We start from the raw sequence: 27,460 nt of genomic DNA, 5'->3' as shown, positions 1-27,460 counted from the left end.
CGTAGCCACACACACGCACGCGCACGCACACGCACACGCACACACACACACACACACACACACACACACACACAAAGGAAGGTTGTGGTCATTATACAGGGTGGATTAAATAATGAATAAAGGATTGTTTTATCCCGTTCTTCTCCGTGTTATTATCACATTATAAAAAAGTTTAAAAATAGCAAGAATTAGTGCTGGTCTCAAACGGTCTTGACAGAAAATCCCGAGTCCGAGACAAGATCGAGTCAAAATGACCCTAAGCACAAAGACGTTTAACACACACTGATGATGGGGTGACTGTCCTCCTTTAGGTCCTCAGACAGGAATACATATGGATGCTGCTCTGTCTGTCCATCAATATAATAAGTCCATAAGTAGTTATTGATCACAGTGTTTATTGATATCTTCTCATTGGTTCTTCTTGTTGATCTTAAACAAATCTCCAAACGATGCCGTGGCTGAGCCACGACGAGCAGGTTTAGCCTGAACAAAGAAAACATGACACGTTAAATTTAGTCTAACATCCCATAATAATCTTAGATGATCTACACGTTAGTTAAAGTTAACTTTAGATGATCTACACGTTAGTCAAAGTTAAATTTAGATGATCTACACGTTAGTTAAAGTTAACTTTAGATTATCTACACGTTAGTTAAAGTTAACTTTAGATGATCTACATGTTAGTTAAAGTTAAATTTAGATGATCTACACGTTAGTTAAAGTTAAATTTAGATGATCTACACGTTAGTTAAAGTTAACTTTAGATGATCTACACATTAGTTAATGTTAATTTTAGATGATCTACATGTTAGTAATAGTTAACTTTAGGTGATCAACATGTTAAATTTATAGCTAACTTTAGATTATCTACACATTAGTTATAGTTAATTTTAGATGATCTACATGTTAGTTACAATTAACTTTAGATGATCTACAAGTTAGTTTTAGTTAACTTTAGATGATCTACATGTTAAAGTTATAGTTAACTTTTGATGAGCTACACATTAAACTTAACTTTAGATGATCAACACAATAGTTATAGTTATAGTCAACTTTAGATGATCAACACAATAGTTATAGTTATAGTCAACTTTAGATGATCTACACATTAAAGTTAACTTTAGATGATCAACATGTTAAATTTATAGTTAACTTTAGATTATCTACACATTAGTTAATGTTAACTTTAGGTGATCCACATGTTAAATTTATAGTTAACTTTAGATTATCTACACATTAGTTAATGTTAACTTTAGGTGATCAACATGTTAAATTTATAGTTAACTTTAGATGACCTACACGTTAGTTATAGTTAACTTTAGATGATCTACATGTTAAAGTTATAGTTAACTTTAGATGATCTACATGTTAAAGTTATAGTTCACTTTAGATGATCTATATGTTAAAGTTATAGGTAACTTTAGATGATCTACATGTTGAAGTTATAGTTAACTTAAGATGATCTACATGTCAAAGTTATAGTTAACTTTAGATGATCTACATGTTAAAGTTATAGTTAAATTTAGATGATCTACATGTTAAAGTTATAGTTAACTTTAGATGATCTACACAATAGTTAAAGTTTTAGTTAACTTTAGATGATCTACACATTAGTTAAAGTTAACTTTAGATAATTTACATGTTAGTAATAGTTAACTTTAGGTGATCAACATGTTAAATTTATAGCTAATTTTGGATTATCTACACATTAGTTATAGTTCATTTTAGATGATCTACATGTTAGTTACAATTAACTTTAGATGATCCATACGTTAGTTTCAGTTAACTTTTGATGATCCATACATTAGTATCAGTTAACTTTAGATGATCTACACATTAATTACAGTTAACTTTAAATTATATATACTTTAGTTACAGTTAATGTTAAATTATATATACGTTAGTTACAGTTAACTTTAGATGATCTACACGTTAGTTATAGTTAACTTTAGATGATCTACACATTATAGTTAACTTTAGATGATCTACACGTTAGTTACAGTTAACTTTAAATGATCTACACGTTAGTTATAGTTAACTTTAGATGATCTACAAGTTAATTACAGTTAACTTTAAATTATATATACGTTAGTTACAGTTAACTTGAGATGATCTACACGTTAGTTACAGTTAACTTTAGATGATCTACACGTTAGTTATAGTTAGTTATAGTTAACTTTAGATGATCTACACGTTAGTTACAGTTATCTACACATTAGTTAAAGTTAACTTTAGATGATCTACACATTAGTTATAGTGTATAGTGCGTATTAGTGTGTATTCATGTGTGTGTGTGTGTATTAATATTAATGTGATGTTATAAATAGTATGTATTAACCTGAGAGGCGTGAGGTTTCCATCCAATCATGAAGAGGATGTTAAATGTTGCTGGGATGGATCCGTCATCGTTACCGTACAACTCTGAAACAGTCACATGATCAACAATGTGAAGAGGTCACATGACATGGAGGCTGGCTGTGATTGGTCAGACTAACCTTTATAGATAGCAGCGGTCGCTAACATGGAGTCTCTATGTAGCATAGATCTACGATTCAACGCACAATTACTCTCTCCCATTCCTGCACACACACACACACACACACACACACACACACAAACACAACATCAGAACCAGACTCTCTCTCTCACACACACAGACACACATGCACACACTCACCCTGTAGGTCCATCATCAGCTCCATGAATCCTGGATAGTTAACACGAACATCATCCACATCCTTACATACAAACAGGATCATCACACACACAAACACATTAATACACATACATTAGTACACACACGCACGTGTGTGTATTAATGTGTGAGTGAAATCTGTGTGTGTATTAATGTGTATCTTATTGTGTGTGTATTAATGTGTGAGTGAAATCTGTGTGTGTATTAATGTGTATCTTATTGTGTGTGTATTAATGTGTGAGTGAAATCTGTGTGTGTGTATTAACTCACTCAGCACCATTGACGAGATATCTCATCATTTGCATTTTTTTCACGGGGATTACTAGAAAACACCCTGGCGGAGGTCTCTCATCAATATCTAAGCTGTGGGGTGTTGTAGTGACCAATTGTGTCCAGAAGATGGCAGCAGTACACCTTTAGATGAGAGATTAGCCACTGATGCTACCCAGCAAAGGAGGAAGAAGCAGGAAAAGAAGTGAGATTATGGCTATATGAAGTGATATTGTGACGTATCCAGCAGCTCACAGCACCACATACTAACACAGAACATGTGTGGACCTGAGTGGATTATTGATAATATTGTGATTGTGAGATAAAACCATCAACTAACCGGGCCAAACGGGTCATCCCTGCGTGTCAGGGGGAGGGGGGAGGAGGGGGGGTGTGGAGGTGGGTACAAAATACCCTCAGCCTTTGAGCCAGATAGCAAAATAATAGGTGACATGTAGGAAGTAGCAGCGCACCTTTGAATGAGAGATCATCCATGCTCATCGGAGCTCAGAGGGAGAAAGAAAGGCGTTTACGAGACAGAAAATGGCGCTACGTGCAGAGCTGACGTTCCCAGCAGCGCACACTCCGACCAGAGCAAGAGTGGAATTCATGGATAATGTGGCGATTGCGAGATAAAACCATAAAAAATGTATGTCTGGGATGAGGAGGAATTTGTGTGTGTACAGACTGACGGGAGAGAAAAGAAAGAATCTATTCAACTCTGACACAGATAGATAAATAATAATAATTTTGCCATTAAAAGCCCGGTCTGTGTGTGTTTTTTTTTTAGTTTTATATAAGGAAACGATGTTCAGATGTTAGAGTTGTCACTAAAGCAAAAAAAAAGCTTTAAAGTCACTGACAGGGTTTTTTTTTTACAAAAAGGCTTTTTTTTCTCAGCTTTTTGCTCTGAAACTGAAGATTTGTGCAAAACTTTATTGTGTAAAGCTCTATTCAACGCCTGATTACAAAAGAACAAAACAAGCCAGAAACAATTTTTTTTGATGAAAGTAGAGGCTTCAATCTTTCAGAATCTGGTGTCAGATTTCAGATAGTCATAGTAGAAAATATTCTGTGGGTCTTTAAAATCAGTCAAAATGCTCAAAAACAGCTGGTACTGAGGAGGTAGAAAATCTGAGAATGGCTGGCACTGAATGAGTTAATGTGTGTCTTAGTGTGTGTGTATTAATGTGAATATTAATGTGTGTGTGTGTTTGTGTGTATTATTGCTTGTGTATTCATGTGTGTGTACTGATGTGTGTGTTTGTGTACCACAGTGAGCAGGTTAAATCCAGCTGAGCTCATCAAATTTCCCACGTCATTAACGGAGGTGAAGGGGGAGACGTGGGGGGAAAAGCCCCCCTCCCTCTCACACTCAGACAGCTGTAGTGAGCAGCGCAACTCGAACAGAGAGTCTCCGCCTACCATGGCCCCCAGAAACACACCGTCAGGCTTTAGCACCGAACACACCTCAGGGAGGGAGAAACACACAAACACACACACATCATCTCAGGGCTAGGGTTCTGTGGAGTGTGTGTGTGTGTGTGTGTGTGTGTGTGTGTGTGTGTGTGTGTGTGTGTGTGTGTGTGTGTGTGTGTGTGTGTGCGTGTGTGTGTGTGTGTCTAAAACTAGTTTGGACTAAAATGACTTTAATGTGAAATGTTTCCATCTGTATGATGACTTCCTGTTTTTGTTTGAAACTTTTTTCATTCAGGCAGCCCGGGCGAGTCCCGCTTGCGCCTACGTGGAGGCTTCCCAACCAAGACCGACGGCCCAAAATGGAAATGGTGAACATTTCCCTCCTGGTCATCACTGACCTTCTTTTAATGACAACATTAGAGATGATTGATGTTCATGACACACACACAAAAGTTTGAACAACTCACCTGTCTGAGAGCTCCTGGTAAGTCATTGATCCAATGCATCCTGAAAGTCGCACACACATTATTACTCACTCACAAACTGTCACACGCACATGCACACACACACACATACACACTCACTCACGTCATGCTGCTCAGCACCAGGTCAAAGGAGTTTTCTTTGAAAGGTAAAAACTCTTCATCTGCACTCACACACATGGTGGGGATCTCTGAGTGTGTGTATTTGGTATGAGGGGAGACGTTGGTGAGGACCACCCGCTGGACCACATCCTGCAACACACACACACACACACATGTTAATGAATTTACTGCCTAGTTACGTGAAAAGTATTCACCCATTCTTAGCATGTTAACATGTTAGCATTTTATTCAAGTGTTGTTAGTAGGAGTGTACCAAAATGTCGATGCAACAATATATCGCAAGGTTTCGTTTTGCAGTACGTTATTGATTTACTTACTTAAATATCGATTTTTTGCTGTTGTTGTTTTTATATTGCAACATACAAGACATGACGAAAACAATACAAATACAAATAATATATACATATACATGATACACAGAGATAATGGAGTAGATACAATACACAACAATACATGAACAGCCATTACTACACAGAGAATGACTTCAAAGTGGAAAATAAGAACGAAAAAGGTCTGTCACTTGTTCACTGTAATTGTCGCAGTATGTATGCAAATTTTGAAGACATTAAGGATTACATCTCTACATTGTATAGGTTTGACATAATAGCACTATCAGAAACTTGGATGAATGAAAAAAAAGGCATGGATTTTATGATAAAAGGATATAAATTTGTCTATAAGAACAGATTACATAAGCCAGGAGGAGGGGTAGCACTATTCATAAAAGAAAATATAGATATGGAGATAATAGAGTCTTTGAGTTTAACTGTGGAAGAAGTAATGGAATGTATAACAGTGAAAATTACAAGTCCAGAGGGACGTAAGATAATAATCTGCTGTTTGTATCGTGCACCTGACTGTAAAATAGACATATTTAATGAGAAACTAACCAAAATGATAGAAGAAATTAAAAATAAGAGATTACTGATATGTGGAGACTTCAATATAAACATTTTAAATCCTTTAAAAAATACACACATTGAAGACTTTGCCAATTGCATGTACACAAATGGATTAAAACCTCTCATAACGCAACCAACCAGAATTAATAAACACAGCTCAACACTGATAGATAACATCTTCACAAACATACAAAACACAGATGTAAAGAGTGGTATATTAATAAATGAAAATCATAACACACAGACATACAGGAGACTGGAAGGAGAAAAACAATTAGAAAACTTTAAACAACAGATAAAAAGACAGACGTGGGAAAGTGTCTTCAAGGAAGAAGACGTGAACGTAGCATATGACACATTTACAGACACAATAACGACAATATACGATAAATGCTGCCCTTTGAAACAAATAACAACCAAAAGTAAAATAAACAATGTACCATGGATTAATAAGAAAATAGCCAACGTATGCAAAAAGAAAAACATACTATATAAAAAATATATAACAGAAAAAACATTAAAAGCAGAAATACGTTATAAAAAATACAGAAACAAAGTTAATAATTTACTTAGAGAAAAAAAAAGGGACGTTAATAATCTAACTATGAGTCTAATAAAAACCATAACAGCTGAAATAACCCCGCCACTAACATATATAAGTAATCTATCATTCAAGAATGGGGTATTCCCAGAAAAAATGAAAATTGCAAAAATCAGACCGATTTACAAGGGTGGAGAAAAATGTAATTTCACTAATTATCGACCTATATCAATATTACCACAACTGTCAAAAATTCTGGAAAAACTGTTCATGAACAGACTCGACAAATTTATAGAAGACAATAATATACTACATGAAGGACAATATGGATTTAGAAAAGGACGTTCAACAGCAATGGCTATAATTGACATCACGGAGAATATAAGAGAAGCATTAGAAAAAAAACTATTTGTATTTGGAATTTTTCTGGACCTAAAAAAAGCCTTTGACACAATTAATCATGATATTCTAGAAGAAAAACTTCAAAATTACGGAATAAAGCGCAACGCCTTAAAATGGATTAAAAGCTATATGACAAATAGAAGACAATATGTTGACTTTGAAGAACACACATCAAAATGCCAAACCATACAATGTGGTGTTCCACAGGGTTCAATTTTAGGGCCAAAACTGTTCATTCTATACATAAACGACATTTTCAAAGTCACCAATTGCCTAAAACTAACATTGTTTGCAGATGACACAACCATTCTATGCTCAGGCAAAGACATTAAAACTTTAATAGAGTCAACAAATGAGGAACTATTAAAAATTCAAACTTGGTTAGATGTAAATAAACTAGCCCTAAACGTCAGTAAAACAAAATTCATTAACTTTGGAAAGAGAAAAAAAACAGGAGATATAAGACTGAAACTAAACAAGGAAATAATAGAAGAAGTAAAAGAATATAGGGTACTTGGAGTGTGGATGGACGACAAGCTGACCTGGAAAAAACATATACAAATAGTTAAAAACAAAGTGGCCAAAAGCAGTTACATTCTATGGAAACTTCAACAAATCCTACATACCAAATCACTTAAAACAATATATTCTTCACTCATAGCATCGCACCTAAATTACTGCTCCGAAATATGGGGTAATAACTACAAAATGTATCTTGAACCACTATTTAAACAACAAAAAAAAGCTATAAGAATTTTACATAAAGTACCACACAACACACACACAAACGATTTATTTGAGAAGTCAAAATACCTAAAACTGCAAGAAATAATACACTATAACACACAAATACATGCATTTAGGGCTTCATCAGAAAAATTACCACATCAAATCCAAAAACGTTTCACTTACAATCAAAATCCCTACGAATTCAGACATAATAATGTGTTTAGACCAAACAGGATCATATCAAACGTTGGCAAACATAGTACTGTGTATAGAGCCATGAACCTCTGGAACAGCCTTGACAAAGAGACACAACAGTCAGATAATCTGAAACAATTTAAGGACAAAACGAGGAGGACATTTTTACACACATACAGATCTCAAGTCAACTCTCCATTGAACTCTACAGCAACGACATGGAACTCATCAACTGGTCATTGAGCACCATTGACAAAATCTTCTCAACGAGGCAATTGCTTCAGCACGAAATACCGTGTCCAAAGGACACATACCCAAGTGGATATGTCGTGGACGCACGAGGGAGAAGCCAGATGCTCTGTCTCTCCCAGCTGAAAGTGGAAGATGTGGAGGACATCTATCTGCTAGGGGTCATGATCTTTGGCCTGCTAATGATGGGGGTATGTGTATGTGCATGTGCCTTCCGGATGGATCGTAAGCTGAGGCGACTTTCAGAGGATATGAAGGTTCTCAGAGAGAAGAAGAACTTCACGTTTGGAGAGTTGGAGGAACGTAAACAACGACTGGAAAAGAAAGCTCGTGGAAATACGGGGGAAAAAGACTGTGAAGAGGAGTAACAGCAGGAACAATGACTGCAGACGAGAACACATCACAAAAAAAAAAAAAAAAAAAAGGGAAGAAACGAGGTTGGATGTAAAATTATCTGTGTTCAAATTAGGGGACGGATCTAGATAAGCATAATGCTTTTTTCCGTCGCCCTTTCCGGCATGTAAAAGGACAAAAAAAAAAAAAAAAAAAAAAAAACAATGATGTGATTTTGCTCTGAATGTCAAATGAATTTCTGTGAATGCAACCATGTCGGAAATGAACTGAATAAATAAATAAATAAATAAATACACAGTACAATGAGACAATAGGTGAGGAGTGGATATTTACTAATTTACACTGTGTGTGTGTGTGTGTTAAGAAGAGCCACTGTGCAGTATACACTCAGTTTTACTTAGCTGACATTCATGTGAAATTGGTAAATGGTAAATGGACTTGATTTATATAGAGCTTTATCACCACTGAAACAGTCTCAAAGCGCTTTACATATCAGCTCATTCACCCAATCACTCTCACATTCACACACCAGTGGGACAGGACTGCCATGCAAGGCGCTAGTCGACCACTGGAAGCAACTTAGGGTTCAGTGTCTTGCCCAAGGACACTTCGACACATAGTCAGATACTGGGATCGAACCCCCAACCTCTCGATCAGAAGACGACCCACTACCACCTGAGCCACGGTTGCCCATTGATTGACAATGTTTTGTAATTCCTTTGAAATGGTTTCAGTGAAGCAGACAAATTCTGAATTTTTTCAATGACAGATATCGTAATGTACCGTGGATGAAATTTCCCATGATATATAGATTATCGTAGAATCGCTGTATCGTGATAATATTGTTATCGTGGGCAAAAAAGATTGTGATGTATTGTATCACGAGGTACCTGGGGATACCCAGACTTAGTTGTTAGTGTGTTATTAGCATGTTGTTAGCGTGTTAGCATGCTGTTAGCGTGTTATCATGTTGTTAGAGTGTTAGGGTGTTGTTACTTTTTTGTTAGCGTGTTGTTAGCATGTTTTTACCGTATTGACAATGTTTTGTTAGCATGTTAGCAATATGTTGTTTGCATGTTGCGAGTGTATTATTAGCATGTTGTTAACGTTCTGTTAGCATGTTATTAGCGTGTTAGCATGCCGTTAGTGTGTTATTACGGCACATTACATTTCCACCTTGGTTTGACCAGACGAGTGAACGCTGGCGCGACTTGCTGCCGCTACTTGCCGGTAAAGTTTTTGCCATCATGAGGAGCAGCAGACTGGCTGGGTGGCTTGTCTTCACTTTGATCATCCTGTCCAGCACACTGTGTCCGTCGGCAGCCCTGCTCCAGTACACGGCTTCCGAACTCCTCCAGCTGCGGTTTCGTTAATCTGCTCCACCGCCGGTCCTGTTCCCGGGCATCATTTGTCAACCCCCTCGCAAATACATTCACCGTGGGTCTCGCCGGAGCTTCCACATCGATGATTCCTCGGTCATCAACTCCTTCTGGTCCACATCTCGCCATCGTCGAAGAAGCTACTGCAGGAAAGCGGACTATGGTATGTTAGCCAACCTAGCTAGGTCGGCTAACGTTAGCACCACCCCCGACAGCAGCAGCGTTCGGACTATTTAACATCCGCTCGCTCACGTGACCTCCTCCTCGACCATAAACTGGATTTTCAATGTCTGACGGAAACCCGGCAGCAGCAGAATGACTTTTCTCGGATTAATGAAGCTACACCACCTGGGTTTGTTTACCTTTGTCAGCCCCGCCTCTCCGGTCGGGGGGGAGGTCTTGCGATAATCTACAGGGAGAAGTGGAAGGTCTCACCTCTCTCCATCCCATCTTTCACATCATTTGAATCAGTGTCTTTGCAAATAATCGGACCCACACCGACCATAGTAGTCACTGTTTATCGTCCACCCAAAAATAATAAGGATTTCATCAATGAATTCTCCTCACTTCTCACCCACCTCTGCACCCTCTCGTCCAATGTCATTGTGCTTGGCGATTTTAATATCCATATGGACAATCTGAACCACTTACTCACGACTGACTTCTCATCATGCCTGGACAGTTTTGGTTTTTAGCAGTTTATAAATTTCCCTACCCACTCAAAGGGTCATATCCTTGACCTGGTCTGCTTCTCCAGTGTCTCCCCTTTTAAGTGCTCCTCAAATTAACTCCCCATTTCTGACCATATGTTTGTATCTTTTAATCTAAGTCTGTCCATCTCCAAAATTAAAACATCACACACCATTTCATTCCGTAAGATCAAGAACATTAACGAGCATCGAAGCCCTCCCCACCGTCAGCATCCCCTCTACCACAGATGAACTGGTTTCCCTCTACAACAACAGTCTCCATACTCTGCTGAACTCACTGGCCCCCCTTAAAACCTGGACTGTATCATTCACCCACTCTGCTCCCTGGTTCACTCCCCAGCTCCGCCTCCTCAAAGCTAAAGGACGACAACTAGAACGTCTCTACAATAAAACTGGCCTTACCGTTCACAAGGAAATGTACCACCACCACACTCTTCTATATAAGGACTCAATCAACACAGCTAAGGACCAGTACTATGCTATTCTCATCAGTGCTGGTGATGGGAACACCCGGACTCTGTTTTCTTTAATTAACAACTCCCTCCATCCACCAGACCCTCTCCCCTCACACTTATACTCCATTGACCACTGTAATTCACTCATGAACTTTTTCAATACAAAAATTGATCATATTCATCAGAAACTGACCAGTCACACCTCCTGCAGTCCACTCCCTCCTGTTCCCTTATGTCAGCCACTCATGTTTTCACCTTCCTTCCTCTGCTGACATATCTGAACTCATTAGAAATTCCAAACCATCCACCTGTCAACTTGACCCCCTCCCGACACCCCTGATAAAAGCCTGTCTCCCCTCCCTGTCACCTTTGGTGACCTCTATCATCTACTTCTCCCTTAAATCTGGTTCTGTTCCCTCACCTCTCAAATCTGTTGCAATAACTCCCATTCTCAAAAAACCTGGTTCAGACCCCAGCAACTTCAATAACCTTCATCCCATTTCCAATCTGCCATTCCTTTCAAAAGTCCTGGAAAAAACAGTCGCACCACAAGTCCACTCCCACCTCTCCAATAACAACCTGTATGAGCAGTTCCAGTCCGGTTTCCGCCCCCATCACAGCACTGAAACTGCACTACTCAAAATAACCAACGACCTCCTTATGTCAGCAGACTCTGGACTCCTATCCGTCCTCATCCTCCTCGACCTGAGTGCAGCTTTTGACACCATCTCCCATTCCATCCTCCTCCATAGATTGGCATCCATTGGTTTATCAGGCACACCCCTGGACTGGTTTTCTTCATATCTCTGCGGGCGCACCCAGTTCATTCAGTTAAAAACATTCACATCCCAGCCTTCTCCACTCTCCTCCGGCGATCCCCAAGGCTCTGTCCTTGTCCTTGGTCCAATCCTCTTCATCATCTATCTTCTTCCCCTCGGCCATATCTTGCGGAAACACAACATTCATTTTCATTGTTATGCGGATGACACCCAGCTCTACCTCTCCACCAAACCCACTTTCACCCTTCCTCCAACCTCCCTCTGTGATTATCTACAGCAAATCAAATCCTGGTTCTCCTCCAACTTTCTCAAACGCAACAGTGACAAAACTGAGGTTCTCCTCATTGGTTCCAAATCCACTCTCACAAATTCAAAAAGCTTCACCATCACCATCGACAACTCTTCCTTTTCCCCCTCCCCCCAGGTTAAGAGTCTGGGTGTCGTCCTCGACGGCACTTTGTCATTCCAAACCCACATCACTCTGCATACTTCCATCTTCGAAACATCAACCGCCTCCGTCCCTCCCTCACCTCATCCAGCACTGCCATCCTGGTCCACTCTCTGGTCACCTCCCGTCTTGATTACTGTAACTCCCTTCTGTCGGGTCTCCCCCAAAAGTCCTTACATAAACTACTGGTTCAGAATACAGCAGCCTGGATCATCACCAGAACACCTTTCATCCACCACATCAACCCTGTTCTCCAACAACTCCACTGGCTCCCAATCACACACCGCATTGCTTAAAAAACTCTCATCCTAACCTTCAAGGCCCTCCATAATCTCGCCCCCCCGTATCTCACTGAACTCCTCCACATAAACACACCCAATCGGACCCTCAGATCATCTTCCTTTCTCAGCCTTCTCATCCCTCCTGTCCGCATGATCACTATGGGGTCCAGAGCCTTCAGCCGCTCTCCCCCCACCTCTGGAACTCCCTCCCACCTGACATCCGAAACATTGACACTCTGACCATCTTCAAATCACGTCTCAAAACCCACATGTTCAAACAAGCCTACTCACTCTGATTTCCATCCACCACACTGCAAAACTTCTTTTTTTAAATTAGTTTTTAGTAAAAACATTACCTACCTCCTTTTCAAATCTCTAATTTATGTTTTATATTTACTGCTTTGTAATTCTATGTTTTATTGTTGCTATTTTTAACTCTGCTTGTAAGGTGTCCTTGGGTTTTTTTGAAAGGCGCCCACAAATAAAATGTATTATTATTATTATTATTATTATTATTATTATTATTATTATCATGTTGTTAGAGTATTAGGGTGACCCTGGGGAACATGCCTTTTTTGTGCTGTAGTAGAGTAAAGTGTAATTGAACATCCACTATCGTAGGGGGCAGTGGCGCTCTCATGTGTATGAGTGTGTGCTCTATTGGAGACCATAGAGCAGGGGTTCCCAAAATTTTCAGCCCACGACACACAATATACATTCTCTTTGCCCTAGAGACGAGGGTAACGCGTTACTATTTATTGAGTTTATTTAATTTTATCTTTCATTATCAAATAGTTCCCCTATATATATATATCATTTAAATGTATCATTATGTTTATTATTATTATTATAGTGTTTCTGGTTTGTTTGTTTTCCTTGTATTGTTTTTAAACTGTACATGGCAAACAAAACTGATTCTGAAAATGTTTTTAGTTTAAATAAGGATTTTGACCTTTTTTTTATTTATTTCAGGCAAGTTGATGTAATTTAAATCTTGATCTATATTTCTTTTTTTTTTTGTTTTCTTTAATGTTAATGAGGATACAATGTCATGCAGAGGTGTACTTATAGCAATATAACTCATTCAGTGCCAGCCATTTTCAGAATTTCTACCCCCCTCAATGCCAGCTGTTTTTGAGCATTTTGACCGATTTTTAAAAAACCCCAGAATACTTTGTACAATGACATTCTGAAATCACCAGATTCTGAAAGATTAAAGTCTCTAATTTTATCAGAATGTTTTTTTTGTTTCTAGCTTGTTTCGTTCTTCTGTAATCAGCAGTTGAATAGAGGCAAGTTTCACACAAATCACCAGTTTGTGACAAAAAGCTGAGAAAAACGTCTTTTTCTGAAAAAACCTATTAGTGACTTTGAAGCAATTTTTTTTTGCTTTAGTGACACCTCAACATGGGTTTCCTTCTATAAAACTACAAAAACAACAATGAGACCAGGCTTTTGTTGGCAAAATTATTATTATTTTGCTGATGGTTTTATCTCACGATCGCAGCATAATCAATAATCCACTCAGGTCCACACATGTTCTGTGTTAGTATGTGGTCACTACATCACACTACAGCTTAGATATTGATGAGGGGCCTCCGCCAGGGTGTTTTCTAGTAAGCTCCGTGAAAAAACGTAAATGACATAATATTATGTCAATGGCACTGAGCATATGGATTTGAAATTATGTAATATTACATCAATGGCACTGAATGAATTAATAGACAAATTATACTATTTATAGTCGAGGCGGAGAGTGGGGGGAGCAAAATATTTGATAGAAAATAATTGAGAAGCACTGATATAGCGAGATGTTAGCATGTTTTTAGCATGTTTTTAGCATGTTGTTAACGTGCTGTCAGCATGTTGTTTGCGTGTTGTTAGCATGTTATTAACATGTCAGTGTGCTGTTAGCATGTTGTTAACATGTTGTCAGTGTGTTGATAACATGCTGTTAGCATGTTGTTAGCGTGTTGTTAGCATGCTCTGACCTTGCTGAGGTGCTCCGTGATGAAGCTTGTGGATCCACTGAGGTCCAGAGTCAGAGGAAATGTTCTGCAGACACAGGAAATTGAATCACCAGCACTCGCACACACTTCCTGTCACAAACTCACCTCGCCACATCGTAAACACGGTCCGCCACACGAGCCCCGACCTGTAGAAATAAAAGAACAGCGTCCATCATCATTACCACCATCAGGTTCCTCTGGTCTGTTGGGGGTAGAAGATGTTCTGTGGTTCCTGGGCTCTTCTATGAGCCCTCACCAGCAGTGGCTCTACTCTGAGCTCCTCCCCATTTAGGCTCTGATCCTTTCTACAGGGGAGGACGAGAGGACCTGGATCCCATAGGCATAAAATACCACCCCCCCTTCCCCATCATGACAGTAAAATAGACCATCCTACGTCAATCTACTGCAGTAATTCCTCTCTCAACCAGTAGAAAATACTGTGAACACCTGATTATCCATGAAAAAAAAACTGTCATATACCGTGAAACTGTTAAAATTTTGAAAAATACCATGATATTCACGTTTGGTCATACCGCCCAGCTATAGGTTATTGATAACGTCTGATACTGTCAAATATTCTGGCTCCTAGTGGTGAAATAACTGATGCATCCTTAAATTAGGTTCATTTAAATTAAGTTGATCAAAACTTAATCAATAAACCTGCTCAGATTCAGTAAATCATTGATCCCTGAGGGGATATATAGTGGTATTAATGCTGTTCTCATACATATTTATATAACATATAAATAATTAAAAAGGAGCAGTCAGAATAATCTGTTAGTAACTTATATCTACCTTTTAGTTGTATCCTACTTATTATTTTAAATTACATTTTTATTTTTTTTTACATACATTTTTGTTTAATTACGAGTTTTTTATTTATTAGTATTAGAAATGTGAAATTAACAGTAAATATGCAACGTGTTGACTTGTATATGAACTAAGTATATTAAATAAACACATATGCTTCATATACACATTTAGGTTTTCATATTGGCTGTTTTATAATTTAGGAATTAGGGCTGGGTGATGAATCAAGATTCAAGATGTATCAAGTTTTCTATTTTGGTGATATAGAAAACTACAATATTGCATATATATATATATATATATATATATATTGCATATATATATAATAGCATATTTACTATCAAAATACTCATTTTAGGAGTCGCTACTTTTACTTCTCAGAACAGAATGTAAAGCTCAGTTAGATGGATTAATGAGTGCATTCTAACCCAGACCTTCCCCATAACAACTTACACTACAGAACTCACTCACACATGCTGTCCCTTAAAGGATAATAAAACTAAAAGTCGCATATATTGTGCAGCCGTTTGTTAATAAATGAGTGTGTGTATCATTTTACATCAGCAAATTTAATCCAGAATTGTCTTTCTGGTCAGACTTCAATTCAAATAAAATTATCTAGATTTATATCATATTTCACCATTTTGAGAAAAAATATTGAGATATGAGTTTTGGTCCATGTCACCCAGCCCTAGTAGGAATGTTCACAGCATTTTAATGTTAATAAAGGTCCACCTACCAGATTATAATCACATAATTATATTTAGTAAGCAGTTGACAAGTGGGTATTTTAGATTTTTTGTACACTTGTCTTAAAATATAGGGGATACTGGAGCTTGGTTGGGCGGGTGGGACGACTTGTCGTGGACGCCAGATAAATGATCATGTTTTCAAGTCTAAAACTTGACAGGTATGCCCTACACAGGAAGCGTAACCCCACCCCTCCTCCTTTCTGCCTCACTCAATTGCAGGTGCATGGAGGGGTCAAAAGTTTGCTGCGGCTACAGCTCAAATGTTTGCAAATCTTAACTAAAATATGAGCTATAAAATATAATTTTTGGGCATTAAAAATAAAATGGCATTAAAAAGCATTACATTTGATTTGCTTCTGCCTGCATCAACTCTGTGATCAATTTGTTGCAACATGAAATAAGTAATAGTAAGATTATCGTACCAATGTTTTTATTAAGATTTTTCACTTGTTCATGAGGCTAAAATGCACCAGAATGCAGGAATATACATGCGTTTTGTTAGCTTTTTTTATGGGGGAGGACCCCCAGACTCCTCAGAGGGGATTTTATTCACCAGGTACAGTTTAAAAACAGTACAAGGAATCAGCCCCCGCGTCAGGGGGTCAATTAGAGGGGCAATGCCCCCCCTGCCATACCTCCTTGCCCCCCCATTGGCTGTCAGAGTGGTAGGCCTATTGATTTTTTTTTTCCTGCTGATTTTTTTATTTTTTTTCTAAAACGAGTCATAATTCGTTTTGTTCGTCACATTGTATCAATTCATATTCAGCTAACTGAAATCAATAAAATGTAGGCAACCAAGCAGACGCACTGTCCTGTACACCCATCCAGCCCGAGACATCTGGCGTCCTGGGCCCTCCCTGTTCTTAATTTTCCTTTTTTTTGTAAATTAAATAAAAAAAAAGTTTGTATGAGTGATTGGTGTTTTACAACTGGTTTTCATGTGCATATGAATTGAAATGTGTGCTTGTCCCGGTAATAATAGAGACCATAGTACAATACCTAACTTAGGTTACCTAAGTACTGTATGCATATGTAGGTGCAGATCTGTGGGAAAATCATCAGCCCCCCCGTGGTCATCACATGCCCCCCTCACAATATGGTTCTGGAGCCGGGGCTGCAAGGAATTTAACTCGGTCGTTGGAGCGAAAGACACACGTCAACACACCAGGGTGCCATTTGCTGTACCCCCTACCACCACTGAAGGTCCTGGTCCCCCTCAGGTACAGGTACACTAACACAAGTTGGTGAACCTCAGCTCCACCAAAAAACCCAAAACCACAGGGGTTAGAAATAAATTATTATTATTATTATTATTATTATTATTGTTATTATTATTATACGGATGTATAAATGGTCGGATGAATGGATGGATAATAATAATACCACCTGTCTAAGGTAGTCGTACAGCTGATGGATGAATGTTGGATGATGATAATACCTCTTGTCTAAGGTAGTTGTACTGCTGAAAGTTCTTCTGGTTTTGGCTCCAAATCTTCTGATTTCTTTTCATCTGTCGGTCAAACACGTTCATGGAGCAGCTGGAAGAGGTTCTGACGGAGGTCCAGTTAACGGTTCTAATGGTTCTACCGGTCATACTCACACACCGCCGGGCACTCATGGTTCGGTCCGAGAGAACTGAGGGGACACTAGATCTGTCCTTCCTCGCTCACCGTACACCGGAAGACGCGGTGCACGCTGGGTAACCACGTGTTTCCGGAGGAGCAGGCGCTCGCACAACGCGTTTGTTTTTAAGAAGGTTCGTTTATTTTATGTATTTATTTATTTACTTACTCACACAGGACAGACTTACAATCACAGGCCGCTTCATAAAGCGCATCATGTAATGAATGTAATGTTTTAGCTCTTATTGATTATAACAAAAGTTTGACCAAATAACACAAATGATTGATCACACATGTATTAAGAATGTACATTTTAAAAGGCTTTATAACAAACGCTCATTAACTGATTAATTGTGTGTGTGTGTGTGTGTGTGTGTGTGTGTGTGTGTGTGTGTGTGTGTGTGTGTGTGTGTGTGTGCGTGTGTTTTGAGTTTAACCAGGATGAACATATTGAACTGAACTGTGTGTCAGTGCGTCGCTATGACAACATATTAAACAGCAATACAATGAGTTGGTTTCAGTGTAGAGACACTCGTTGTCAGCTCTTCTGATGAAAGAAACACACATATACAGGTACATCACAAAACATTAGAATATCATGAAAATGTTCAATGTTTTTTGTCACTCGTTTCAGAAAATCAAACCCATATATGATAAAGGCTCGTGACACGAGCCTTTAGTTCTTGAAATGTTAATGATTATGCCTTACAGATAATGAAAACCCAAAATTCAGTCGCTCAGAAAATTAGAATATTACAGAAGATCAATTAAAAAGGACATTTTAAACAAAAATGTAAGGCTTCGTAAAAGTATGACATACTTTCCCGAAGCCTGTTTGTACGATATTAAAGTATAAGAAACAACTAATCTGTAAATGTGTACACCTTCATGAGAACATTATGTATGAAATATATTTTATTGGCATATTTTACACTCAAAACATTAGATTTAACACGCCATGTGCCAACAACTTAAAATTAAAAAAAATAACATACAATCTGCCTGTGGCTTTTAAACCAATATTGACTTTAGTGCAACTTAACTGGGGCATATGCCCAGAACAACAAATAAATGCAGAAAGTTAGTACTTTCTTTTTAGATTTTATTGAAAAAACACAACATGTCCAGGTTTCAGCACTTCTTTGTGCAGTTACAATGTCTCCTGCAGTGGAAAAGACTTTCCTGGTTGAATAAAGGTAAAAATAATAATAATTTATTTTAATTTTTTTGATAAAAAAAATTGATATGGATGCATTTTGAATCGATCCGAGAATTGCGTGATGTAATATTGTGACATAATGCCAAATCAATTTTTGTCAACACCCCTAATATATACAGTATATATATATATGCAACGGCACTCCATGAGTGCTTGGCAGCACAAATGAACCAGCTGCTGAGAGATGGGAATCACCCTGAATGGTTAACCGAAGGACGCACAATCCTGATCCTGAAGGATCCCTCAAAGGGTACAGTCCCATCCAACTATCGCCCAATAACCTGCCTCTCCACAACGTGGAAGCTCATGTCCGGCACCATAGCGGCTAAGATAAGCTGGCACATGGATCAATACATGAGCACAGCTCAGAAGGGAATCAGCAAAGATACCAGAGGTGCCAAACACCAGCTCCTGGTAGACAGAACAGTCGTTCGAGACTGCAGAACCCGACATACTAACCTGAGCACTGCCTGGATTGATTACAAGAAGGCCTACGACTCAATGCCACACACCGTGGCTCAGGTGGTAGAGGGTCGTCTTCTGATTGAGAGGTTGGGGGTTCGATCCCAGTACCTGACTATGTGTCGAAGTGTCCTTGGGCAAGACACTGAACCCTAAGTTGCTCCCAGTGGTCGACTAGCACCTTGCATGGCAGTCCTGTCCCACTGGTGTGTGAATGTGAGAATGATTGGGTGAATGAGCTGATATGTAAAGCGCTTTGAGACTGCTTCAGTGTGGTGATAAAGCGCTATATAAAATCAAGTCCAATTACCATTTACCATACTTGGATCATTGAATGCCTGGAGCTATACAACATCAACAGGACTCTAAGAACCTTCATTGCAAACTCGATGAGGCTGTGGAAAACCACCCTTGAAGCCAATGGCAAGCCACTTGCACAAGTCTCCATCAAATGTGGCATATTCCAAGGAGACGCCCTGTCCCCACTGCTGTTCTGCATAGGTCTGAACCCCCTCAGCCAAATAATCAACAAGACTGGCTATGGATACCGACTCAGGAACGGGGCCACCATCAGTCACCTCCTCTACATGGATGACATCAAGCTGTACGCTAAGAATGAGCGAGACATCGACTCACTGATCCATACCACCCGGATATACAGTGCAGACATTGGGATGTCATTCGGACTAGAGAAATGTGGTCAGATGGTGACTAAGAGAGGGAAGGTAGTCCACACAGAAGGGGTCTCACTCCCAGAAGGAACAATAGCAGACATTGAGGACAGTTACAAGTACCTCGGAATCCCACAAGCAAATGGCAACCTCGAAGAGGCGACAAGGAAAGCGGCTACGGCCAAATACCTCCAACGAGTAAGACAGGTCGTAAGAAGCCAGCTCAATGGCAAGAACAAGACCCGGAAAATAAACAGCTACGCCCTGCCAGTAATCAGATACCCTGCAGGAATAATAAGCTGGCCAAAGGATGAGATACAGACCACAGATGTTGAGACGCGAAAGCTCCTAACCATGCACGGAGGGTTCCACCCCAAATCCAGCACTCTGAGACTGTACGCTAGCCGGAAGGAAGGAGAACAAGGACTAGTGAGTGTGAGAGCCACTATCCAGGATGAAACATCCAAGATCCATAAGTACATCAAGGACAAGGCTCCAACAGATGACGTGCTCAGTTAATGTCTCAGACAATGGGGAACAGAAGATGAGGTGCTGGAGGTTCCATCATGGGAGGACAAGCCCCTACATGGGATGTACCACCGAAACATAACTGAAGTGGCGGATATCAAGAAATCCTACCAATGGCTAGACAGAGCCGGACTAAAGGACAGCACAGAGGCACTCATCATGGCTGCACAGGAGCAGGCCTTGAGCACCAGAGCAATAGAGGCCCAGATCTACCACACCAGACAAGACCCCAGGTGTAGACTGTGCAAAGAGGCCAATGAGACAATCCAGCACATAACTGCAGGGTGTAAGATGCTGGCAGGGAAAGCTTACATGGAGCGCCATAACCAAGTCGCTGGTATAGTGTACAGGAACATCTGTGCAGAGTATGGGCTGGAAACCCCAAGGTCAAAGTGGGAAACACCTCCAAAGATGGTAGAGAATGACCGAGCCAAGATCCTGTGGGACTTCCAGATACAGACGGACAGAATGGTAATGGAGAACCAACCAGACATTGTGGTGGTGGACAAAGAGCAGAGGAAAGCCGTTGTGGTCGACATAGCAATACCAAGCGACTTCAACAACAGGAAAAAGGAACACGAGAAACTAGAGAAATACCAGGGGCTCAGAGAAGAGTTGGAGAAAACCTGGAGGGTGAAGGCATCAGTGGTGCCCGTGGTCATTGGGGCACTCGGGGCAGTGACCCCCAAACTGGAGGAGTGGCTCCAGCAGATCCCAGGAAATACATCAGACATCTCGGTCCAGAAAAGTGCAGTTCTAGGAACAGCAAAGATACTGCGCAGAACCCTCAAGCTTCCAGGCCTCTGGTAGAGGACCCGAGCTTGGAGGAAGATATATATATAAAAAAAATCAAGAATGTCCAGAAGTGTAGGCGGCGCGCGGAATCGCACTTTCTGGCCACCTTCTGCTGTATTTTTTTTTTCTTTCGCCTTCTACTCTTAAACAGTTTCATAAATCATAAATTATTCCAAACCCCTTTCGCACTGAAAGAATCATTAAAATCCAAGACAGATTGAAGTTTTCTACACTTTGAGCAACTCCAGCAGCGAACTCCAGCGACTGTTTTGCGTGACGCACAGGCGTAAAAGCCAATCACAGTCCTTGTCAACAAGGCTGTCATCACCGAAACCAGTCTTTAAACCCATTCTTGAGAAGATGCTGATCGCAGCGGTGTAAAACCAGCTGGAGCTGTGTGACTGTTATTTTTACTGAGACTGGACCAGGAGAGATTTGGCGTGGAGGAGAATCAGCGAGGTGCTGGGTGTAGCAGGTACTTCCACGGCCTCCAGCAGAGCAATTTGGCCTCTAGCCGTAACAAACCACATATTCAGAGTAGGAGGAATAAAACGCGTCCGCTGGTGTCACATTTACCATGAAATGAGCACTTTTATGCTGGGTGCAGTTCTGACTCTACCTGAGAGAGATACACATATTCGGACTTGGGCGGAGCAGACCGTTCCACTGACACCTCATACTCATAACACAAATTTATTTCTGCTTTACACGGACTTTAAACGTCTATGATCAACTTTTGTGCTTCATTAAAATATGCTTGTGTTAGATATATTAATATGAATATTAATGTGCTTCTGTTAGATATATTATGAATATTAATGTGCATTGATACACTAAATATATTACCAAAACCAATTACAAGCAAACCACACAAAAATTCTTAATCATGCAGATATGTTACAGTGCCAGACAGCATTCTAGAGAGGACTACTAGAGACTAAACACCCATACTACTGGATAAGTTGGTACATTTTCAACTGGAAGTTAGTCATTGCACAACGTGATTTATTTTAGGTTAACAAATTGTTATATCTTGATTTTATTTGTCATTATTCATTAATAGCCTCTGTAAAAAAAAAAAAAAAACTATTTATTTCAATAGTTTTTTTTAAAGCTATAGGAAGCAATTGCAAAAGAGTGAAAGGGCCATATTAGGCCCCAGAGCCGCAGGTTGCAGACCCCTAAACCTGGGAGAACCACAGCTGAACATCTGGCCTGGCATCATAGTCCATCAGTTGTGGTCCCTCCATGATGATTCTGATGAGGTCCTCCTCTTTGTTGTGGAATTGTGTACGCGCTGCGCGTGTACACTCTCCACTCGTTGCGCCCCCCATGTGCTCTGTCGCTCCGCGTGCCCATATGCCTGTACCCAGTGTGTGTTTGTCCCAAATCACCGCAAAATCAACGCGGGTTACGTTAGATGGAGGGTTAGACCGGAGAGGGGGGAGGGCCGTCTGAGCAGCCGCACTCACACTGATATACTAGCAAAGCGCTCAAGTCTCACACATTGGGCGTGAAACACAAGCATTTCAACCTTTTGTGAGGCACTGAGTCCGTGCATATGCGCGGCTGAAGAGTTTGCGTGTGTGTGAGCTCATGGAGGAGTAGCGAGTCACACACACACACACACACCATGTTTCCTCTGGAAGTGTGAGCCCCACTCATGATTCATAGATGAAGTTATTCTCAGTCTGCTCGCTAAGTTACATCTGTTTGTATATTAATTACTTACCTTGGATGATGATCACCCCTGCACTAAGAAATGCTAATTAAATAGTTTTATTTGTACAAATTTGTGTCTTTTATTGGATTCTACCTAAACCGCAGCATTGGTGCAAACTTTATCAATTTATCATACACGTTCCATAAAATTAAACCACGGAATTTGCACACGCTATTTTACACTTAACACTACAGGTTACAGATTATGTACACCTCTTTGTACATCCAACCTTCAAAAACATACTCATTTGGAACATGATTGAAATAGTCCATTTAATGAATCATTTCATTGACAAAAGAGTGAGAGAGAGAAAGGCGCACACAAACCTCAAAACATGACCTCACCCCACACACGGTATTTATAATAAAAAAAATAGAGAGAGAGAGAGACTGGGATGAATGTAGTGACCAGTTAATTGATCGTCTTATTGATCAGTGTATTTACAGTTATTTGTGTGTGGTGATGTGTTGTACCTCTGTGTGTCTCAGGTGTGTATCTGAGGCCATCACTATGGCAACAGGTCCCAACTCTGACAAGCGATTCTCGGTGGTGGGGTCCGACCCTCGGTTCTGGGAGATTCCTGATGCTGAGCACAGGGTGAACATTGACCCTCGTTTCACCGCCATGTTCTCAGAGGAACGCTTCAACAGCTCATCAACGGTGGACAAGAGAGGACGGCAGGTCAGCCACAGCCACGCTAACGAGCTACGACGCCTCTACAGGGTGGAGGCGGAGTCAGGTGTGACACACACACACACACACTAAGCATGTCGGTGAGTGTTTTTATTTAAATGTAAGTGAGATAACCCTAACCCTTTTGTATATTCTGGTTTCTTTTTCTTCTATATTCTCTAAATTCATATATTATATCAACCCCGTTTGCTGCTTTTCTCTTCTTCCTGTAATGCTGATGGAAATGTTATTTAAAGTCAGTCTAATCTAATAAATATAAAGTAACACATGAAAAACACACAGAATGAGAACAACTTTTTATATGATCAATGTTCACACTGTGCAGTAAAACCTATTGTGGTAACACCTATTGTTTCGCCTGTTGTTACACCTGTTGTTACACCTGATTGTTACACTTGGTTGTTACGCCTGGGCTGTGATGTTATTGAACTTTAAACAATAATTTTTTTTATAATTTTTAAAGGCATGGTACATGGCATCAACACATTTAGATTTCAAGGTTGTAACAACCCCTATCTTACACAAAACATGATTGCAGACTTCAGTACACAAATCCAGTGAACATAAACTAAAGCAGCAGGCAAAGACGAAAAATATTTTAATAAAGAAGATAAATGCATCAAAATTATTACAAAAAATACTCGTCACAGCAGAAAAAAGTAAAATCAGGAATACATCTGAAAAGTGACCCTGTCAGTCATTCACCCTTATGTAGTCCCAGAACGTGTCCCAGGGAGACCCCTTCTCCAACCCTCTGTTACTGAGTCTGTTCAGCATACATTCATAAGATAACTCGACAGGCTGTTATTGTACCCACCATGATCACACAGAATTCACCCTTGGATACTTAAGGTATCTGAGATCGGTGCCCAGTAAACACAACATTAAAAGAATTTCTGACTTAAACAAACTGCTCAATATATGAATGACCTGTGTCCAGAGAGGTCTGACCAAAGGACACTCCCACAAACAATGCAGAAAAGTTCCTGTTTCACTAGTGTGTTAAAAAATTGATGTATAAACCTATACTGTGTGAGCGTATCCCGAGCATCTCGGACATTTACCACATTCTACAACAATTTTAATCCATTTATCACATTCAGTCTGATCTTCAAGATCCTTCTGCCAGTCTTATAAAATTGTGAGGCAGTGCATTTTTCTGGTTGAAGTTTCATATACATATATTTCATATGCAACAACATTGTCTGTCACATTGTAATGTTTAGACATAATACAACTCCTCATCTGTAAATACTTCCAGAAATGGCCTTTACCCACCAGATTAAATCTTAAAATCTTAAATCAAGACATTCGCCTTTATTGGTCATAAATGTTTTTGCATATCCCTGTATGAAATTTGTCCTCTGCATTTAACCCATCCCTGAGGAGCAGTGGGCAGTCATGTTGCGGCGCCTGGGGATTAAATCTCACAAGATTAATATAAAAACAAAAACACACCATCTTAAAACAAATTCTCAACAGTGCTTAAACCTTTTGAATGTCACTGTTTCCAATACAGTAGTCCCTCGCTATGACACGGTTCACCTTTCGCGGCCTCGGTGTTTCGCGGATTTTATTTAACAGTCCAATTTTGAATGCATTTCAGGTAGTCCAGTTTGTTCTCCAGGGAGCAGACATTAGAACACAGGATGGAAGAAGCAGCATTCTCTGAGGATTAGCTTTTAGCTTGGTTGCTAGCCCCGCTCCTGCTTCCGATCACTTTGCTTACGTCACCGCTGGTACGAGGTTTCGCAGGTCGCTGGATGTAGTTGGCATAGCAATCTGAGGCTCTAGGTCCAGAGTAGTCTCATCTAACGGAATATAACTGTTTGATTTGCCTAAATCTAGGATTACCTGGTGGTCGTATACTATTTTACAGTAACTACGCTGCAGGTTCACTGTGAAATTATTAGAACTGACCGACCTCCAAACTTCTATAAGATTTAAGGTCTTCGCTGTGTATGGCTTGGTGAAATCCAGGTAGTTGATGATATCAGGATACATAATAGTCCAGATTTTTGCCTCGTAGATCCTGGGTTAGCTTTGCTAGCCACAAGCGCCTCCTTTCCTCTAATAACTTGTGAGATTGTTTTACCTGATTTGTTATGATTTTTGGCAATCTATAAAACTCCAAATGTGTCTCACTGTTTGACCAATTGGTACAGCCAAAAACATGGCAATATTTTACCATTTCGTCTCACAATTCGGGATTTTCTTGTCTGCGTGCTGTTTGTAGACCTGCTGCTTTATCTCCTAAATGGAAACTTTCGGGTTGATGATGCGGTTGATGACGCGCCGTGAAAACCCCTTTATTGCGGGTTATTTTTAGAACGTAACCCCCGCGATAAACGAGGGACTACTGTACACAGTTTTTTTTTTTACCAATACTAATATCAGAATTACACCAAAGTGATGAATATTTCTGTCTGGTGTGTGTGTTTCACCAGGGAGCAGGGAGGAGAGATTCAAGGTAGGAAATAGAAAGGGTGTGGAAGAATAGATTATTTTACAGTGAGAGTGAGATGTGAAGTTGTAGAATATATTGTGCTTATTATGTTGTGTAATCAAGCCACTATAGTGACAAGTGTGAAGTTTAGCTATAATGGTGGTGGCTGTGGACAGGGGGAATGAGTGAGTGGTAGTACCTAAAGCAGGTATTTGGGATTAACGTGTCTAAAGTTAAGCCCAGTATGAGTTTTATCCCACATCCCAAGGCATGCCAGTGCATCGTAGACCAGTATATGTGCAAAAACCACTACCGCAAACCCAGGAACTGCCCCCGGCCCGCAGATGCAGCCAGGCCAGCAGAAAGAGCGGGGGCCAGGGAGCCCCAGGCCACCCCCCCACGGTCGAGCAGCCCCCCAGACGCCCCCAAGATCCCAGGCCGAGAGACAGCCACCGCCCCCCACACACACATCCGAGGAAGCCCCAAGCAGCCGAGCACCCAGCGCTTCCCGCCAACGACCCCAACCACCAACACAAAGGCCCCCCGCAAGCATCCCGCCCCACCCACGCACTCACACCCAAGCACCCAACCCCCCGAGGGAAGGGCCCAGAGAGCCCCCCGCCCGAGACCCCAGCAGAGGAGCCGAGGCCCACACCCAGCAGACGGCCAGAGCCACGCCGAATGGGCAGCCAGCGGGCACCCACCGGTGAGCCCAGAGCCAGCAGGGACCGGATCCCAGGCCAGAAGGACCCGGAACGGAAGCAGCACTGAGAGCAGTGCCCCCAGGGATGACGACCACGCCCATAGTCGCCGAGGGCACCAAGGGGATGCTGCAAGTCGCCCCGCCGGCCCCCGGGCACACCGACCGAGCACCGCAGAGCGCGCCAGATCTCCTTTCCTTGATGCCACCCGCGCGATGAGCCCTAGACAGCGCGCCCACCCCCCACACCGGCGCAGCAGGCCGCCCGAACCCGCACCAAGCCCCACCCGTAGTGAAGGGACACCCCCACACCCCACCAGGCCGGCACCGTCCGGAGGGACCCCGCAAAGAGAGCCCCCAGCAACACCCCTCCACGCCCCCCAGAGACCCACCGCCACGCCCGACCGCACCCTCCCGATCTCTACACGGCGGCCCAGCCATCAACAGAGGGGCCGGGCCCCCCACCCGAGAGGCCCAAATCTGTGAAGCTACCCACCACCCTGTTATGGTGCCTCTCCATTCCCCAATGGAGAGGCACTTCCCTATCCCCTGAGTGAATGTGTGTGTTTAATGAATTATGAAGTGCTATTAAAAAAGGGTGGATGGAGGGGAGCGGT

The 27,460-nt window shown here is 40.8% G+C and overlaps 2 protein-coding genes across 3 annotated transcripts in view; one reads left to right on the top strand and one right to left on the bottom strand.

Moving 5' to 3' along the window:
• Positions 1-378: 378 nt before the first annotated feature.
• On the bottom strand, positions 379-17,678 carry ndufaf5 (NADH:ubiquinone oxidoreductase complex assembly factor 5). The gene is made up of 10 exons (XM_028455046.1): positions 17,423-17,678; positions 14,528-14,568; positions 14,405-14,468; positions 4,973-5,118; positions 4,852-4,891; positions 4,238-4,435; positions 2,678-2,738; positions 2,496-2,579; positions 2,339-2,421; positions 379-483 (listed from the first exon to the last, which is right to left on the bottom strand). Exons 1-10 carry the CDS (start codon positions 17,600-17,602, stop codon positions 409-411), a joined length of 972 nt encoding a protein of 323 aa, XP_028310847.1. The 5' UTR covers positions 17,603-17,678; the 3' UTR covers positions 379-408.
• esf1 (ESF1, nucleolar pre-rRNA processing protein, homolog (S. cerevisiae)) overlaps positions 17,605-27,460 on the top strand; it is a 33,758-nt gene continuing 23,902 nt past the window's right edge. The window contains exons 1-3 of one of the 2 annotated variants that reach the window (XM_028455044.1): positions 17,673-17,740; positions 18,047-18,179; positions 23,493-23,743. In XM_028455044.1, coding sequence (XP_028310845.1) covers positions 18,157-18,179; positions 23,493-23,743 — 274 coding nt within the window. In that variant the 5' untranslated portion in view covers positions 17,673-17,740; positions 18,047-18,156. Of the gene's footprint in view, positions 17,741-18,046; positions 18,180-23,492; positions 23,744-27,460 lie in introns of both variants that reach the window. The other variant, XM_028455045.1, reaches the window with a different exon arrangement.

This window comes from Gouania willdenowi, chromosome 8 (genome assembly GCF_900634775.1).
Source record: "Gouania willdenowi chromosome 8, fGouWil2.1, whole genome shotgun sequence".
NCBI classification, from domain to species: Eukaryota; Metazoa; Chordata; class Actinopteri; order Blenniiformes; family Gobiesocidae; genus Gouania; species Gouania willdenowi.
This window is presented reverse-complemented; position numbering and strand designations above follow the sequence as displayed.